This window comes from Leptodactylus fuscus, chromosome 10 (assembly GCF_031893055.1).
Source record: "Leptodactylus fuscus isolate aLepFus1 chromosome 10, aLepFus1.hap2, whole genome shotgun sequence".
NCBI classification, from domain to species: Eukaryota; Metazoa; Chordata; class Amphibia; order Anura; family Leptodactylidae; genus Leptodactylus; species Leptodactylus fuscus.
Window position 1 is genome coordinate 32867354 of NC_134274.1, and position 19163 is coordinate 32886516.

General features: G+C 42.0%; 1 protein-coding gene across 1 annotated transcript in view; it reads left to right on the forward strand.

The window, feature by feature from the left end:
- Positions 1 to 19163, forward strand: part of KIF20B (kinesin family member 20B) — a 103902-nt gene that overhangs the window by 11014 nt on the left and 73725 nt on the right. Inside the window, exons 7-19 of the mRNA XM_075257676.1 lie at positions 848 to 923; positions 1395 to 1625; positions 2359 to 2470; positions 3958 to 4029; positions 5052 to 5198; positions 6300 to 6462; positions 6708 to 7016; positions 7094 to 7233; positions 9402 to 9558; positions 11180 to 11387; positions 11871 to 11911; positions 12008 to 12127; positions 15297 to 15411. Of these exons, the coding sequence (XP_075113777.1) occupies positions 848 to 923; positions 1395 to 1625; positions 2359 to 2470; positions 3958 to 4029; positions 5052 to 5198; positions 6300 to 6462; positions 6708 to 7016; positions 7094 to 7233; positions 9402 to 9558; positions 11180 to 11387; positions 11871 to 11911; positions 12008 to 12127; positions 15297 to 15411 (1891 nt within the window). The remainder of the gene's footprint in view (positions 1 to 847; positions 924 to 1394; positions 1626 to 2358; positions 2471 to 3957; positions 4030 to 5051; positions 5199 to 6299; positions 6463 to 6707; positions 7017 to 7093; positions 7234 to 9401; positions 9559 to 11179; positions 11388 to 11870; positions 11912 to 12007; positions 12128 to 15296; positions 15412 to 19163) is intronic.

Genomic DNA, 19163 nt, shown 5'->3' on the forward strand with positions numbered 1-19163 from the left:
GTGTTTAACCGGAGGGGGGGGCTGTTGTCGCACGGAGCAGGGCCGGGGAGGCGCTCAGGCAGCAGTGGCGGGAGCAGGTCATGGGCGCTGGAGTGCCTCCGGGGGATGGGTACCAGATGCATTGAGGAGGGTGGGCTGGAGGTGGATCGCGCAGGGAGTGAGGGGGACCGTGGACAAAGCCGCGGGTAATGCCAGTTTTCTGTATTGTGTGGATGGGATTCGCCAGATTCCCATCAATTTGCAATTCATGTAAAACTCTGCAGTTTTTGCCGTGTCAAAATCGCAGCGGTTCTGCTATGTAGGGCCCTGGCCTTTAAAGGGATTTTACAGCCTAAAAAAGCTGATCTATCCTAAGGATAGAATATCAAATTCGTGGGGTCTAACTCCTGAGAATTCCCACCAATGAGCTGTTCTCAAGGAGCAGAAAGCAGGCAATTCTGTTCCCTGTGGAGTGGCCATATCCATGTCCTGCAGATAACCCCCGTCATTCTATTGAATGGGAGCTAAGCTGCTGGATTTAGTTCGGTCACTACACAGAGAAGAGAACTGTCTGTTTTGCTGAGAACAGCTAATCCATTTGGGTGTTGGATTTTAGACTCGCACGGATCTGATATCGCTGACCTATCATTAGGATGGATCAGCAATATTTTTAGCCCAGAAAACCCCTTTTATCTACTAAATCCCTTAATACAGTTATTTGAAAAACATAAATAATGCAAAACCTTGCCCTGTAATACATTTTTTTTTTCTTTTGAAACTGGAGGTACGCTTCATCTGTATGTAAATTCTAGTTCCTATTCGTTATATTCAAGACATGCTGTATTTTTAAATATATTTTATTTTTTAGGTTGACCTGCAGTGTAGTATTCGGAGTAACAACAGTAGGACCTCCGCAGATACAACAGACTTCTTAAATGATGATGGTAATGCATACAGTCTCAGGACTTTTTCTCCTTCTGAAAGAATTTTTCTTTTGAACAATGCACAGAATGGGTTAAAATAGTAAAAGCCATTCTTGCGTTACCAGTCCCCAGATAATCCGATCTATTGCCTTTCTCTGTTTTTTGCTTGTATGCTGCTGTCCTGACACAGACCACTTTGGCCAGTCACTAGTTACAGCGTGCCATGGGATATGCAAAAGCAGTATGAATTTTTAACCTTTATCCTTTGGAATGGGCAACCTCTCCTTTTTTTTTTTAATTTTTTTTTTTTTTTTTTTTTGAAATATTTATTTATATATAAAGGGATTGCCCAAAGACTAAAGGATAGTGATGAGCAATCCACAGGCCAGGTCCTCAGTATCTGATTGTTAAACCTTCAGTATGCTAGTGTGTCAAGAACCTTTTTCTTCTCCTGAATTGTGAAGAGCAATCTTCTTTCTTCCTCAGCTGGAGGATTCCCAAACTCTTTGCGAGTCCTCTCCGAATTTGAAGAACGTTTAAGAAAATCTGATGACTTCAAGTTAGATGTTGATGCTTCTATAAAATTTTCCGTCTGGATTTCCTTCTGTGAGATCTACAATGAGTGTATTTACGATCTACTGGATCCCATATCGGGTGACAAGTGTTTTAAGAGGAAAACGCTAAAGCTTGCCCAGGACATCAAAGGATTTTCTTTTGTTAAAGGTGAGTGTGTGTTGTGTGTGATCTTCTGCAGCTAAACGGGGTTGAGCCGATCTTGAGATTTCAAAATCGATTTTAAAATCCGATTTCCGATCATTTTCCAGCCGATCTCGATCGTGAAACTTGCTCGATCACCGATCAGAATCCGATCTTTTCCGATCCTCAACCATAGTCAGTGCTTCTCTATGGGAAAAGTCACTTTTTGGGTTGAGGCGATGTTGAGATAACCTCCGATCTCGATCCCGTTGTAAAAGATCGGTTCAGAATTCCGATCACGATTGTGATATTTACTCGATCGCCGATTAGAATCCGATCTTTACTGATCGCTCAACCCTACAACTAAATCATCCGTGGCATCCACGGTATGATCTTGCAGGATGCTTAATTTTTTTCAGCGTCCCGTTTAAAGGGGTTTCCAGTCTAAAAATATTAATCAATACCTATACTGTGAGTGCAGCAGGCAGCAGACAGCTCTGTTCATTGTGTAGTGACTAAACTGAGTCACTGCAGCTTAGGCCCCATTAAACTTATCTGCAGTACCTAGTCTGGCCACTACACAGAACAGCGCTGTCTGCTCCTTTCTCGTGTATCAGCTGATGGGTCAGGGTGTTTGATCTGAAACTTTGATGACCCAGCCTTAGGATAGGCTATTAATCTTTTCAGTCTAGCAAACCCCTTTTACTTATATTTGTTAATATATGGTTGTTAATTCCCCCCTTACCCCTGATCTTTGCAGATCTCCAATGGATTCAGGTTTCAGATGCTAAGGAGGCATGCAGAATTCTTGCTCTGGGAAAAAAGTTCCAAAGTATTGCATTCACCAAGTTAAATAGTTCCTCAAGTAGAAGGTAAGCAAAACTCAAGCCAAGGAGGAAAATGCTAAATACGTTTCTACATTTCTACTTCAGTAGTTGTGAAGGTCTGTTAAATGTCAGGCTTACAAGCGTGTAAGAATATCCATGGAGGCATTTGGACTTTAAAATGATATGCTAAATGGACACGAGTTCTTTACAAGGAATAGATTTTAAGTTTAAAGATGCCTTTTTGTGCTGGAATTTTTCAAATTGTTAATTTCTTAAAGTGATCCTGTCATTAAAAAGCTTTTTTTTTTTTTTCTCCCTAACACGTAGGAATAGCCTCAAGAAAGGCTATTCTTCTCCTATCTTTAGATGTCTTCTCCACGCTGCTGTTCGGTTGAAATCCCGTTTTTCTTTAGTATGCAAATGAGTTATCTCACAGCACTGGGGGCGTCCCTGATGCTGCGAGAGAACTCTCCAGCGCAGCCTTCATTTTCTTCAGGATTGGGCTCTTCACGCGTCGTCTTCCGGCGCTGGGGGTCAAACTTCTAGGTCTCGGGCAGAGCTGACTGTGCATGCCCTCGGCCAAAAGAAAATGGCCACTTACACAGTGAGTAAGTGGCCATTTTCTTGTGGCCTGTGGGCATGCGCAGTCTGCTCTGCCCGAGGCCTAGAAATTTGACCCCCCCCCCAGTGCTGGAAGAAAACACCTGAAGAGCCCGTTCCTGAAGAAAATTACTTTTTAATGATAGGATCCCTTTTACCACTTGTTACGCTGTGCCATACTATTAAGCTAAACACCGCAATAGAAACGTTACCTGCTATATAGTTACCAGGTTCCGGCTGTATTATACAGCTTCTGACACCCCGGCACTATTTGTCGGACAGAAGTCAGCTTCTGGATGATTAACCCAATAGATGCTGTGATTAATAGTCTAAGTGGTTAGAAAGGATGTCGCCCCCTAAGGCCACCCTACAACAAGATTATAGGGTTCTGAAAGGTTGCCATCGCAACTAGAAATAGGAAGTAAGGAGTAATGCAGTATATTTTACAGGAGAGTGGGAAAAGCACTAAAGTGTTCAGGGCGGGCAGGTCACACATGTTGTATAGTATCAGAGTTAAGATAGGAAGGAAAGGACATGACAATGTAAATGTATAGAGAAGGGAGCACACCCATGGTGGTCTATGCTGGGGTAAGGGACAGGGATATCTCAAACTGTACAGTAAAGAATCCATATGGGGGACTGGAGGAATCACATGATTAGCTTATAGAAAGACTATTGAAGGCAGGTCATGTTCTGTGCGGAGAGCACAAGGACCCCATTATAGTCTATGGGGTCCGTGTGCTTTCACTGTACACCACTTGCCAATGCGTTTGGTATTCCATTTGGAATACCTTAACTTAATGGTCCCTTCAGTGTGGATAAGTAATACTGGAAACAAAGTTTTCTACACGGGCTGGTTATAGAAACAAATATTAAAAAAGTAACCTAATGTTTCTCATTTCATGATTTTCAATCTATCTTGTTCCCCACAGTCACACTATATTTACTGTTCGCCTCCTAAAAATTGAAGATGCAGATGTTCCTCGTGTTGTGAAAGTCAGCGAGTAAGTAAAGGAATCCTCTCCGAACTTGTCTGCTAATCTGTTTTTAATTTTTCCTGGTTTCTTCCATATGGGCTTTATTATGCTCTCTTGTGGTCACTTACCCTCATGTGTACTTTCCCAATTGGAAGGTATAAGTATAAGCTGGTATACTTTTACATGGTTTTATTTACCCAGTTAACCCATTTAAGTATTATCATAAAGTCTATTGAGTTGTGCAAACAATTTGGCTTAAACCAAGGGGTATGAATTATTTAGGATTCCCTAAAGTTGTAGGTTGTCTTGATAAGTCTATGCAGGTTTGTTGTCATTGCCTGTTGTATCACTCTTAATAAACAACACACGTAATAAATAAAATGATCATTTATTTTTATTTTATTAATGCTATCCATGTGAATTTTTCTTAAAGGGGTTTTCCAGGCAAAGAAATCTTTGTGCTATTGGTGGGTTAATAAGAGTACCCAAGTACCTTTTAGCAGTGTTTTGAGTGAGTTCTGGGATTCTCTGTGATTTCCTGGCATCCTCAGCATTTGTTTACCTGGTGTAGCTTCCTGCTGTCTTGGCCTACAACTACCATGATGCATTGCATGAGCTCACTCCCTTTGCCTCTTGTCTTGCTCCCTCCCCCTCTTGTCACACTTTAGTAGTTAGTTAGTAATTAGTAGTGTCCATTTCTAGCCTCCATTACAAAATGTTAACGGGCACTAATAGATCCGTTAAAAATCCCATTGATTTCAATAGGATTTGAACTCTTGTCCATAACGTCTGTTTTCACCAAATCCATCCAAGTCAGTTATTTTAGTGGATATAACACAGGGTTCAGGACTTTTGTGTCCATTCAAAATAACAGAAAAAAATGGACACAGTTTGTGTCTGTTATGTTTGGAGTCTGTATTTTATATTTTATTTTTTGTGAGCGCCCCCTAAGCTAATCATCGTACAGTCAATGATATTATGTAAAAATTTGGAAAGATGGGCAAGACATTAGTCTAATTTTCTGATAAAAATGATGCTTTTGCTGACAGATTGACGCTGTGTGACTTGGCCGGCTCTGAAAGATGCACAAAAACTCAGAATGAAGGCGAAAGGCTGAAAGAAAGCGGGAACATAAATACATCGCTACTGATCCTTGGCAAATGCATCAATGCACTGAAGAACAGTCAGCAGTCCAAGTAGGTTTATATCCCTCGCTGTGGCTTTTTATCCATTTTCTGTCTGATGACACTATACAGTATAAATGTGCTATGGCAATCTTGTTGATGTAGATTTTTATTTTGTAATTGTTTTTCATTGTGCATTGAATTGAGGTATGCTTTATAGGTGTGCTGTGCATGCCCCAGGAGCGGCTGGAGAAGGCTGATAACTCATCTGAAGATTATATATTTCAGCATCTGCCATATTAAGGCACTGAGGTCACCAGGTTTTGGTCCCTAAAATTGAGCAGCATAGGGACATGAAGCTTGGGAAGCTTTTGGGAAGAAAACCTTGTTGAACTGTCCTTGGGTTTTATTATTTGGGGCTGAGTCTGTCTTTTGTTGTTGACGAGATAGTGGCTCCATTGACCCATTGACCTGGTTCTCATGGGCATCCATTCTAGTGATCAGAGCCACAAATGACTAATCCTTATATAACTAGATTGGGGAAGGTAGCTCCGTAGCAGCAATGGTGTGTTGACCCAACCAGTCAGAGACAGGAACACGATGTCTGGTTCAAACAGGTTTATTTGGATAAACTACAAAAAATAAACATTCACGTCAGGCACAGAATAAGCAAAATGAAATACAGCCATAACTTCAGGCAAAATGTCAAGCCTGCTTGTCCGAGCACTAACTAAACAGTAAAATCTTACTATACGTGTGGCTTACTACCAACCACACAAACAAAACAAAGTAGCACGGTACCGTCTCACAGTGTCAGGATAGACCCAGACACTTCTCGCTTTCGGGATCTGCTCTGAAGTGCAGACTCTGCAATTTTTTATGAGCCCAGAGTGCACACATACTGCAAAAAGCAGATCCTGCTACTAACCATCTCCTATCTGTAGTATAGGCTCAGTATAGCTTGCCTTAAGTGGCTGCCAACCTGCATGTCCAGGTAAGGAGGTTGCCTGTGGATGTGCCATAATGTTTAACGTGGGTATTGACCTCTATGCAACATACTGTGCAGTGAAGAAGTGGGTTTTTGGTTTTTTTACACCATTTTTATTTGGATACCCTTTGTGGTATTCTTAAAATGTAATATTTTCTTAATTTTTTTTTTTTTTTTTGCTCCAGGTTGCAGCAGCATGTGCCATTTCGAGAAAGCAAGCTCACCCACTATCTGCAGAGCTTCTTCACAGGCAAGGGGAAAGTGTGCATGATCGTAAACATTAGTCAGGTTGCCTCTGCTTATGATGAGACCGTCAATGTGCTCAAATTCTCAGCTGTAGCCCAAAAGGTATGTCAAGCGGTTGTTCAGAAACTTCCGTATGTATGTATTTATTTATGTATTTATTTTTGCAGTATGCATTTCTACTGAGTGTATGGAGTTCTATGGAGTTCTATGTCTTTGGATACCTTCATAAGCAAACTTTGGGACTATTCACATGTTGCAGATTAAATTTGCTGCAATTGTCACAAATCTGGGGTAAACCTATTGATTGATTCCTTACTTTCTGAATATTTTTTATTTATTTTTTTTAGGTTCTAATAGTGGATTCTTCCAAGTCTGAGGACAGTCTGTCACTTGGTCAAAGAAAGAGTGCCAGGGAAGTGTCGTTCATAATAAACAATGCTGACAACAAGAGGTGGCTATCACGTAAACGTGCCACCGTACAGTGGGAATCCCGCTTGGATGATGTTGTAGAAGATGGAGGAGATGAGGACTATGATGAAGATTGTGATGATGAAGATCCTCTTGACTGCACCAATCTTGACGATCAAGAAGAAGAGGAGGAGGAGGAAGTAGAGGTAGATGAAGATGAGATTGTCATTAAGAAAGAGGCTTATGAGGTAGGTCACTATCATTTATGGGCTCCAGTTATTTTTCGATGTCAACTTGGGCCTAAATTTTATGCCGTTACATCTAGAAACTGCTGGAACTTGTGGAAGACTTGAAAACCAAGTTGGTTAATGAGAAAAAAGATAAACTACTTATGGAGCTGAAAATCCGAGAAGAGGTAGCGAAAGAATTCACTGAACACTTCATGCAACGTGAGCATGACTTCAGGTAAGCGCTTTTTGGATCTCTTAATACTATATTCTTGTGCCACATGTAAAAACTGATAGAGCGTTCTGTTTTGTCCCAAATTAAAGTAAATGGAGATATTAATATTGTTGGCTTGCCAATATTAACCCCTTCCCGACATCCGCCGTAATAATACAGCGCTGCCGGGAAAGACTCCTCGCAAACCACCATAGTACTACGGCGGCTGCGTGGTGCACATACAGAACCTGTGTGCGCACCATGCCCTGCGAGTGTCAGCCGTATGTTACCAATGTTATGAATAATCCTTATGAAAAAAATGCATTAGGGGCTGGAAAAGCCCCTTTAAGGCTAAAGCCCCACGTTGCGGAAACACTGCGTTTTTTTATTGTTGCGGTTTTTTGAGCCACGGCCAGGTGTGGATTGAGCAGAAGATAGAAGTATAAGAACTTCGTCTATATTTCCCAATCCTTTTGCAGCCATTCTTGGCTTTGGCTTTAAAAAAACGCAACAAAATCTGCAACAAAAAAAGCTGCGTTTCTGCGACGTGGGGCCTCAGCCTTAAACTTCCCTTTTGCCAAGACCTTTTGTTTGTGCTTGATGTCAACTGAATAGCGACACTTGCAGATAATATATAAAAGTCTCCATTACTTGGGCACAACACCATATATAATAACTATTAGCTACAAATCCTTCCAGTATTATCGTCAGTACTATATCCATATCTGCCTACCCAGAATTCATTGTACCTGGATTGTAAGTACAGAATCGCGCGGCTAATTTATACTTCAAAACAGCTGAATTTCAAGCCTCTAATATATATACACTCACCGGCCACTTTATTAGGTACCCCATGCTAGTAACGGGTTGGACCCCCTTTTGCCTTCAGAACTGCCTCAATTCTTCGTGGCATAGATTCAACAAGGTGCTGGAAGCATTCCAGAGATTTTGGTCCATATTGACATGATGGCATCACAAAGTTGCCGCAGATTTGTCGGCTGCACATCCATGATGCGAATCTCCCGTTCCACCACATCCCAAAGATGCTCTATTGGATTGAGATCTGGTGACTGTGGAGGCCATTGGAGTACAGTGAACTCATTGTCATGTTCAAGAAACCAGTCTGAGATGATTCCAGCTTTATGACATGGCGCATTATCCTGCTGAAAGTAGCCATCAGATGTTGGGTACATTGTGGTCATAAAGGGATGGACATAGTCAGCAACAATACTCAGGTAGGCTTTGGCGTTGCAACGATGCTCAATTGGTACCAAGGGGCCCAAAGAGTGCCAAGAAAATATTCCCCACACCATGACACCACCACCACCAGCCTGAACCGTTGATACAAGGCAGGATGGATCCATGCTTTCATGTTGTTGACGCCAAATTCTGACCCTACCATCCGAATGTCGCAGCAGAAATCGAGACTCATCAGACCAGGCAACGTTTTTCCAATCTTCAATTGTCCAATTTCGATGAGCTTGTGCAAATTGTAGCCTCAGTTTCCTGTTCTTAGCTGAAAGGAGTGGCACCCGGTGTGGTCTTCTGCTGCTGTAGCCCATCTGCCTCAAAGTTCGACGTACTGTGCGGCGTTCAGAGATGCTCTTCTGGCTACCTTGGTTGTAAGGGGTGGCTATTTGAGTCACTGTTGCCTTTCTATCAGCTCGAACCAGTCTGGCCATTCTCCTCTGACCTCTGGCATCAACAACGCATTTCCGCCCACAGAACTGCCGCTCACTGGATGTTTTTTCTTTTTCGGACCATTCTCTGTAAACCCTAGAGATGGTTGTGCGTGAAAATCCCAGTAGATCAGCAGTTTCTGAAATACTCAGACCAGCCCTTCTGGCACCAACAACCATGCCACGTTCAAAGGCACTCAAATCACCTTTCTTCCCCATACTGATGCTCGGTTTGAACTGCAGGAGATTGTCTTGACCATGTCTACATGCCTAAATGCACTGAGTTGCCGCCATGTGATTGGCTGATTAGAAATTAAGTGTTAACGAGCAGTTGGACAGGTGTACCTAATAAAGTGGCCGGTGAGTGTATGTAAATGTATGTACATACAATACGAGTCGATGGCCAATGCATGCTATATATGTCTGTACAGTGGCAGACGCTGCATAGAAATACACTGAACAAATATCTTAAGTGTTTGAGGTCCTAATCACTGTTTTAACCATTTGTTTTAGTGAACGTTTGCAAAAAGAAAAAGAGCTGTTAGAAGAACGGTGTGATGAAAGAATGGAAATCTTTCAGGATTTAGTAAGAAAATGTTCTAATGAAGAGGAAGATATTGAAGAGGAAGGTCCCAAAGAACAACGCAGCGACACTGAACCTGCTGTACAGGTGTGCACACTTTGTACTTGGTGGCTTTTCTTATGTAAAGTGTAATGGTTCTTTGACCTTTTTACCCTGTAAATGTAGACATAGGAGAAGTGGTCAAACACTCTGGTGGATCTATAAGGGTGCATTCACACTGAGTAAACGCTAGCTTATTCTGAACGTAAAACACGTTCAGAATAAGCGGCGTCTAAAGCAGCTCCATTCATTTCTATGGGAGCGGGGATACGAGCGCTCCCCATAGAAATGAATGGGCTGCTTCTTTCACTCCGTGCAGTCCCATTGAAGTGAATGGGGAGTGCCGGCGTGTACGCTCCGGCATGAGCAGAGCTTGCCGTATACGCCGGCACTCCCCATTCACTTCAATGGGACTGCACGGAGTGAAAGAAGCAGCCCATTAATTTCTATGGGGAGCGCTCGTATCCCCACTCCCATAGAAATGAATGGAGCTGCTTTAGACGCCGCTTATTCTGAACGTGTTTTACGTTCAGAATAAGCTAGCGTTTACTCAGTGTGAATTCACCCTAACAGTGGTTCTTAACCTTGTTTGAGGTACCAAACCCACCTGTTTCATCTGCACATTCACCAAACCCTTCTTTAGTGATAAATCAAATATGATTTATTTCCAAATTCAAGACATAGGTATATGGTTTTTTATTGGTACACAAAATGAACCGTGCATATGGCCTAGGGTTCTGTCGAAGCTCCTATTCTCTTAAAGGGGGTTGTCCAGGGACTGTTAAATTTCTTACCTGTCACGGGTTACTGCAGCCGATGTACCGAGGGTTTCGACCACATCACATCCATGCACCCCATTGGCTGCAATAACCAGGAACTGGTAAGTAAATTTAACAGTCCCTGGATGACCCCTTTAAGTTGAAGCGTTAGAGATAAGAGAAGAGTGCTGTACGTCAGTCATCATTCACAACTGGTGGAAAACACTCTTCCTTAGGATTGGGGAAGGGGGTGGGGTGTCTCAGCAGCCTCCCTACCCTTCTAAAGAAAAATTAAATAAGAAAAATCAGCAATGTATCTGCTTTTGTGGCATAACCCCTTTAATGCATAGGAGACGTTCTTATAAGCATTTGTAACACAATTTATTAGAAGATATTGTCTACTTGATCTCCCAAGCTAGCTATTTAGTAAGCGTGCGAGGGAGACAGGAGAGATGGGCTGCCGTTATTAGTGTGGCCATCAGGAAGACGGGAAGAAACCTTTATTTTCTAGTAAAGTAGTGTGTCCTATATAATTATACACATATATGTCGTCAGCCTTCATGTAAGAGTCCAGCATGGACAGTATACAGTTAAGTTTCTCCTTTTTGAATGTTAATTTAGATCATTGCACATACATACATACATACACAAAGATGCACACACACACACACACACGTACGTACGTACGTACGTACGTACATACATACATACATATACACACACACTGGGATTATCTACAACTTTCTAATTCTTCTGCTGGATACCTGCAGCGAGATATGTATAGTGCAAGGGAACACAACATTGCAGAGTCTGTCTTTGGATTTATGAGGTGCTGTCCTGTTTTAATCTTCATCTTGAGACATGTTATTAAATATAGCTATGGGAGATGAACATTGCTTTCCCCTTACCAGGTAAATGAGCTCAACGTACCTCTTCAAGGACTCTTCTCTTCTATGCAGAGCGACCTTGCAGTGATCAAAAAGCAGGCGGTGGAGGCCCATCATCATATTGCAGCCATCCATGATGATCCAGAAGAAATGGCTGCCTTACAACAAAGACTAAAACAAGTTACCAGTGATCTTTCTGAAAGTCAAGAGGAGCTAAAAAGGAAATCTGCCGGTAAGTCGTTGGTTATATATTACATGTTGAAAACTTGTATTATACTGTATTTGACCACGTCTGTCTGTGAGTGGGGATATACAGTATATCCATTATGATATTGAAGTCTGCCTGTCTTGGGGTACTTGCAGTTTGTTGTAAATGGTAAGAGACAAGTTTGGGCTTACGTGGAGTAGGGGAGTAAGCCATAGAAGCTGGTGCAGCTTATGTGTCGTGGTTACATAGCAGCAGTCACGAGACTTATCATGTCCAAAGTAGAATATGCTTCAATTTCTGGCACGCCGGTTGAAGTGAATGGGGCGGGAGACACGTTCTCTGCCCTCTACATTCACCCCTGTTCTTAGTTAGGTGATCGGACTCCCACAATAAGCCCCTATGCTATAAGACTGTATAGTCCGTGCTCAAGCTATGCCAATGACTGAACACTTACACCATGAAATAAATGACTATTTGTGTTTTTCATAAATACATCTATTTCTGCAGATCTCGAGAGTAAGATTAACCAGCTTGCAGAGACTGATAAGGTAAGACCTGTCCGATAAACATCTCCAAGTGCAGATCTGTATCTTCTACAGGTGTATTAATTCATGTTAATGTCTCTTACTTTCTTTCCTTTTAAGACACTATTGGCACTGAAACAACAAAATGATCAACTTCTGGACATGATTCAGCAGAAGGACAGGGGAATAGAGAAACTTAAAGACCTTGTATCTCACTGGGAGGCAAAATGTGAAGATTATGTGAGTAAGCCTCAGCAGCATTAGATTTCATAGAAAGAAGAGGGAAACGCAGGAATACTGGTTATAGACAGGGGTGCCGTTACATATCTGCGCTTTTCCTCATGTCATCTCTTTATTTTCATTTACTTTTTCAACCACATATTTTTTGCACATTTGATCAGTGTGAGACATTTTCATTGTTATGGGGGAGGAAGCATGCTTGTCAACAGGAGTGTAAATCTGCTGTGTAATAACACTCTTATACTTCTATAGGGGGCTTATGGAATGGTGTAACCTAAGGCTAGGATATCAGTATGCGATTGGTGGAGGGGGGGGGGGGGTCATACAATTGCCACCCACCCTCCCATCATCTGTCTGTGTGGTCTGTGGCGCTTTACAGAGCGCTGGAACCTCTTCATACAGCTGATTGGGATGGACCCTGATTTCTCACCCTCATTGATGTGATGCTAATGGGCGGTCATTAAGACAGGCTACTCTGTATTAGAATGATAGGCCATTAGTATCCTGATCCTGGAAACCCAAACAAATCTACACTCTAAGGATACGTTTTAGGTTTTTTATGTTTTCCTCTGGAGTGTAATGTATGTGCTGTACATACTTTTATGTAAAACGGATCGCTGCATTACTTAATCACCACATTCTGTGTCTTCTGTTACTTCACATTCTTTTGTGTTATGACTGTCCGAGTCACGCTGTTTCTCCTGTGGGGGTCAGAAGTCACTTGTTCAAGTGTATGAGAGCTATAATGTACGATTTCCATTCATAGAGTCCGCTTGGGGACCCTCCGAATGGAAATCTAATCCGCTTAAAAAAACAGTAACCTTAGGAATCCCGCGGACCCCATAGACTATAATGGGGTCCATGTGGTTTCCACTCTTTCTGCACAAAAAAAAAAAGGATATTGTCACTCCATAGGGAGAGACCACCATATAGGTGTGTGGAGTCTTATTAAGCCATGAGCGCTCCACTGCAAAGGAACAAGTATGCACACCAATAGAGGGCGCTGACTGAGAATGTGCAAGTCTGTCTTCCATGATGTAATTAGGAAAACAGAGTCTCAGTCAAGCAAGCCTATAGAGGGCGCTCCCTCTGCCAGATCTCACCTCTGCCAGATCAGTCCTCTCTACGCCAAGCTGATGAGATGCAAATACATCAAAACGGCTGTCCTTGGCATGATGTTAAAGGGAGCGCCCTCTATAGGCTTGCTTGACTGAGACTCTGTCTTCCTAATTACCGTATTTTTCGGACTATAAGACGCACTGGACTATAAGAGGTTTTAGAGGAGGAAAATAGGGAAAAAAAATTTTGAAGCAAAAAATGGTAAAATATTTAATATATGGGAGTTGTAGTTTTGCAACAGCTGCAAGGCCACATTGACAGGTGACCCTGCAGCTGTACGGGGACGCATAGAGTGTTTTTTTTTTTTTTTTGCGGGGCCAGAAGTACTTTTTAGTTTACCATTTTGGGGAATATCTATTGCTTAGATCACCTTGTATTGAAAAAAAAAACCCGGTGGTTTATGATATATATATATATATATATATATATATATATATATATATATATATATATATAATATTTTATTTTTTCTAGGGACAGGAGGTGATTTAGAACTTTTATTTATATTTTTATAGCTTTTTTTTTTTTTTTTTTACTATTTTATTCCCCCCCGGGGGCTTGAACCTGCGGTCACTTGATTGCAAGTCCCATAGACGGCAATACAACTGTATTGCCGTCTATGGGACATTCTGTCTATTAGTATTACGGCTGGTCATAGAAACCAGCCGCAATACTAATACAGCAGTGACAGGCCTGGGAGCCTCATTAGGCTCCCGGCTGTCACCCGAACAGGTCGGCTCCTGCGATATCGCCGCGCAGGAGCCGGCCTGCAACTTCACAGGTACGGGGCCGGTGGGGACCGGCCCCGGGGGAGAAGGGGCCACCGATACTGACCCGGCATCCGCTGTACTAGAGAGGCGGATGCCGGGGAGGGATAGACGCTGGCACAGGTGCCGGGCCTGAGACATCGCTGCGCTCCACTGTCCTGCATGAAGCCAGCGGCAGGGGGGGACGGAGGAGCGGAATAGCATCACTCCTCCCGCTGCTGGCTTCATGCAGGGCAGAGGAGCGCAGCGATGTCTCAGGCCCCGGCACCTGCATCTATCCCTTGCCGGCATCCGTCTCTCTAGTACAGCGGATGCCAGGCGCCACATTCGGACTATAAGACGCACCCTTCTTTTCCCCCCAAATTTTGGGGGAAAAAAGTGCGTCTTATAGTCCGAATAATACGGTACATCATGGAAGACAGACTTGCACATTCTCAGTCAGCGCCCTCTATTGGTGTGCGTAGTTGAGGCACTGGCATCCTAATTACATCATGGAAGTCAGCTTTGCATATTCTTTCCATGCTCAAAAAAATGCAGAGAGAAAATGCAGATGTGAACCGAGCCTAAATCTCTTAGTTTTTGGATAGAGCAAGTGAAAATCAACTTGGGCTCTATTCAGACTACGTTATTCTATGTTCGTTTAGCAGATCTGTTCCGTTAACTGATCCGCTTCTGTCCATATTTTTCAAGAGGCCACAGAAGTATCTTGGATCTGCTAAACAGATACACAAAATGTGACCTGAATGTAGCCATAAAAGGGTTGTCGAAGATGACTGTTCAAAACTTGTATATTGTAAACCCTATCCTCCCTATCTGATCCCTTTATGTTCCCAACATTGCCTCTTTGGTCCTTATTGGTTTCGGGGATGAGATTGCATATACTCCATGTCATGGCTGCAGCTGATTAAACAAAGCCTGGCAGGGAATAAAACTAGTCAGTATTAGAGATGAGCGAGTACTGTTTGGATCAGCCGTTCCGAACAGCACGCTCCATAGAAATGAATGGATGCACCGGGTACTTCCGCTTTGACGGCGGCCGGCCGCTTAACCCCCCCGCGTGCCGGCTATGTCCATTCATTTCTATGCGAGCGTGCTGTTTGGATCAGCTGATCCGAACAGTACTTGCTCATCTCTAGTCAGTCTATGATTTCCAAAGTCACCAGTCTCTGAAGTCCACAGGAGTCGGGTTGTTGCTCAAGGGCACTTGTTCAAGTTTTGGTTTGGTGAACCATAGAGACTGCTGTAACACTTATATTCCTATTCATCTTCTCTTCTGTTCCCAGGAGAAAACTGTAAATGACCTTCGAGAAGAAATGGTTAAAGCCAGCAGTGACGCAAGTCGGAAGCGGCCACCCGATGACCACCACTCCCCCGAGGAGCAGCCTCCATCAAAGAAAGGTATCTGTTCAGATCAACCAAGTGCCAGAAACCCATTTTCTTATGTCTCAATGCAAAGGCAAAATGCTGCAAACCGCAAACTTTATCGCCTGAAAAGAAGAAAGTCTGGGCATTCCAATGACGTAAAGTGGCGATGATGTTAAAGCATTTTATAAATATGCCGGACTTTCCGTTTTGTGTTGTTTTTTGCTTTTGTATGTTTATGTGCAATAAAATGCTTACTTTTTCTACTTTCTGCCGCTGCTTCTAATTTTTCCATTCTCGCATACTAACTGCATGCCCCTTCTATCCTGAAGTACCTCTTTGTCTGCAAAATAGTGGCTAGAAATGTCTGCTCAACATCATAGTATATTAGATTAAATGGGAATTCTGGGATATACCATCAATAGTAGATCGATGGGGGTCTGACTCCCAGCACCACACAATCAGCTGATTTAAAGGGCCATTGCATTTGGTTCACTTTAACGGATAGGGTCAGATCTTCTAACTTGTCTGTTTTAGTACATACTTTTACTCTTCATGAACTAACAGTTCTGGAGCATTTTTGCTTAACTGTGCTGTTCTTATCTTATGCATCCTAGACACGTATTAATAACACAATATTGTAGTTACACACCAATACGTGCTGATAGTGTCAGACTGTAGGAAGAAACCCCTTTGGCTAGAGAAATTTTAACAGCCAGTTGTCGCTTCAATACGTTTTTAGGGGAATAACAGGAACGACACAACACTAGTTGACTAAAACAAACATGTCGCTACGGCCGGTTCTTTATCATTTTAAGGAATAGTCTTCATATGTTCTGTTTCAAATATTAGACATATTCAAGATCAATTGTAAAAGGGACCCTCATGTATTTGGTTTTTGGTTTACTTAGGCTAACTTGCTTGGTAGGTTTGTGGCATGGAGATTCATTTGTTTGAGCCCCTGGCAAAAATTATGGAATCACCAGTCACTGAGGATGTTCCTTGAGTTGTTTAATTTTGTAGAAAAAAAAACAGATCACAGCCATGGAAAAAAAAACTAAAGGCATTTCATATGACAACGTTCTAGCTTTAAGAAACACTAAAAGAAATCAAGAAAAATAATTGTAGCAGCCAGTAACAGTTAGATTTTTACGACAAGCACAGGGAATAAATTATGGAATCTCTCAATGCTGAGGAAAAAAATTATGGAATCATAAAAAAACAAACAAAATAACACTCCAACACATCACTAGTACTTTGTTGCACCACCTCTGGCTTTTATAACTGCTTGCAGTCTCTGAGGCATTGACTTCATGAGTGATAAACAGTATCTTCATCAATCTGGCTCCAGTCTTCTCTCATTGCTGTTGCCAGATCAGCTTTGCAGGTTGGAGCCTTGTCATGGACCATTTTCTTTAACTTCGACCACAGATTTTAAATTGGATTGAGAAACGGACTGTTTGCAGGCCATGACACTCACCTTATGTGTCTTTCTTCAAGGAATGTTTTCACAGTTTTTGCTCTATGGCAAGATGCATTATCATTTTGGAAAATGATTTAGTCATCCCCAAACATCCTTTCGATAGATAGAATAAGAAAACTGTCCAAAATTTCAATGTAAACCTGTGCATTTATTGAAGATTTAATGACAGCCATCTCCCCAGGGCCTTTACCTGACATGTAGCCCCATATCATCAATGACTGTGGAAATTTACATGTTTTCTTTAAACAGTCGTCTGCATAAATCTCATTGTAAGGGCACCAAACAAAATTTCTAGCATAATCACCTTGCCCAATGCAGATTCGAGATTCATCACTAAATATTAGAGATGAGCGAACACTGTTCGGATCAGCCAATCCGAACAGCACACTCCCATAGAAATGAATGGAAGCACCTGTGACGCCCGCCGGCAAAGTCAGCGTCATAGGTGCTTCCATTCATTTCTATGGGAGTGTGCTGTTCGGATCGGCTGATCCGAACAGTGTTCGCTCATCTCTACTGAATATGACATTCAACCACAGTCCACGATTGCCTTTCCTTAGCCCATTGTAACCTTGTTTTTTTTTTCTGTTTAGGTGTTAGTGATGGCTTTCTTTTAGCTTTTCTGTATGTAAATCCCATCTTTGAAGAGTCCTGTTTATCACTCATGAAGTCTATGCTTCAGAGACTGCAAGCATTTATAAAAGCCAGAGGTGGTGCAACAAAGTCCTAGTGATGTGTTGGAGTGTTATTTTGTTTGTTTTAATGATTCTATAATTTTTTCCTCAGAACTGAGTGATTCTATAATTTATTCCCTGTGCTTGTTGTAAAAATCTAACTGTTACTGGCTACCACAATTATTTTTCTTGATTTCTTTTAGTGTTTCTTAAAGCCAGAAAGTTGTCATAGGAAATGCCTTTAGTTTTTTTCCATGTCGGTGATCTGCTTTTTTTTTCTACAAAATTAAACAACTCAAGGAACGTCCTCAGGGACTGGTGATTCCATATTTTTTTTTGCCAGGGATCGTACAAGGAGCTTCAGTGGGGTTCCCTGCCCTTAGTCCATAGGGTAGGTCATCAATATCTGATCTGTGCAGGTCCCCGTCCACGCATGCCATAAGCTACAGCAGTAGATGGAGGGTGTAAGAAGTCTGCTCCTATTACTTATATACGAGCAGAGGCAATTATTGTTCTAGCCAGCTGTTGCAGCTTCCGTCTCTTGGATTCTGCAAGAATAGCTGATCTGCGTGTGGTCTGGGAGTTGGACACTTGCTTTAACACCCAGAAGCATGAAACATGCCCTTGTAAAGTGTGCATAATATTTGCATATATTAATAAGAGAGAAAAATAGTGTGTGCATTCATCTCACCTTTGAGGTGCAAAATGTCCATACCCTGGTCAAGACTCTAAAGATATCGAAAACAAATCCTGTTATTCCCCCTGGGCACACTGTACTATTTCTGGCCATTATATGACTTCTGTCTATAGTTTGCATTTCTCTTTGAGCTGGTGAGTGGAGACTAGCTGCCAATATACAGCACACCATGAGTACCGGAGGAGTCTGCTCCATAGCTCGCAGAAACCATGCAAGATACAAGTACTGATGTGAATGAAGTCATTTTAGTTGATTCTACAGCATCATTCCAATCCTGTATTTTCACTTCTGGTTCATCTTATTCCCCTTTCCCCATCATCTTCATTGTCTTCTATAAGTAACCTGCAGTAAGTAGACAGACAGCAGAATTTTAAGAGTGAAAGTCAGTTTAACAGAAGAGATCAAGGAGGCGTGTTAATATTATATCGAACTCTGAGACTCTGCGACAATTTAGAAAAACCAGTCTTTAAACCAGGCCAAGCACAGGGAGCTGAGTCGGCTATTTAGTATCTCTCCGCTCGGCTTGAATGAAAAGTCTCTCCGTTTGCACATCAATTACGGTTATTCATTTTAATTGGTTACACTTTACTTTTGCTAAAAATGGATTTCCTTGTGTTCCTCCTGTTTGGTTGAGGTAAGGTTAATTGGAAAGGCATATGTTAATTGGTCCTGTAAAAGCAACTCTAAAGTATTTCTTAAACGCTTCCTTTCTCCATTTCTCTGTAGAGTCTCACTCCTTAGCCATTTAAGGGGCTGTTTTTTCAAAAATACATTTACATCATTTTGCATCATTTGTTCTCTTTTGATCTCAAAATAGTTGATGGCTTTTGTAGCATCTTCATAAAAAGGCAATTTCCATTTATGAATCCTTTTATGAAGTGTTCAGGATTCTAAAAATACGTCTAGGTACATAAATAATGCAAATAAATGCAAG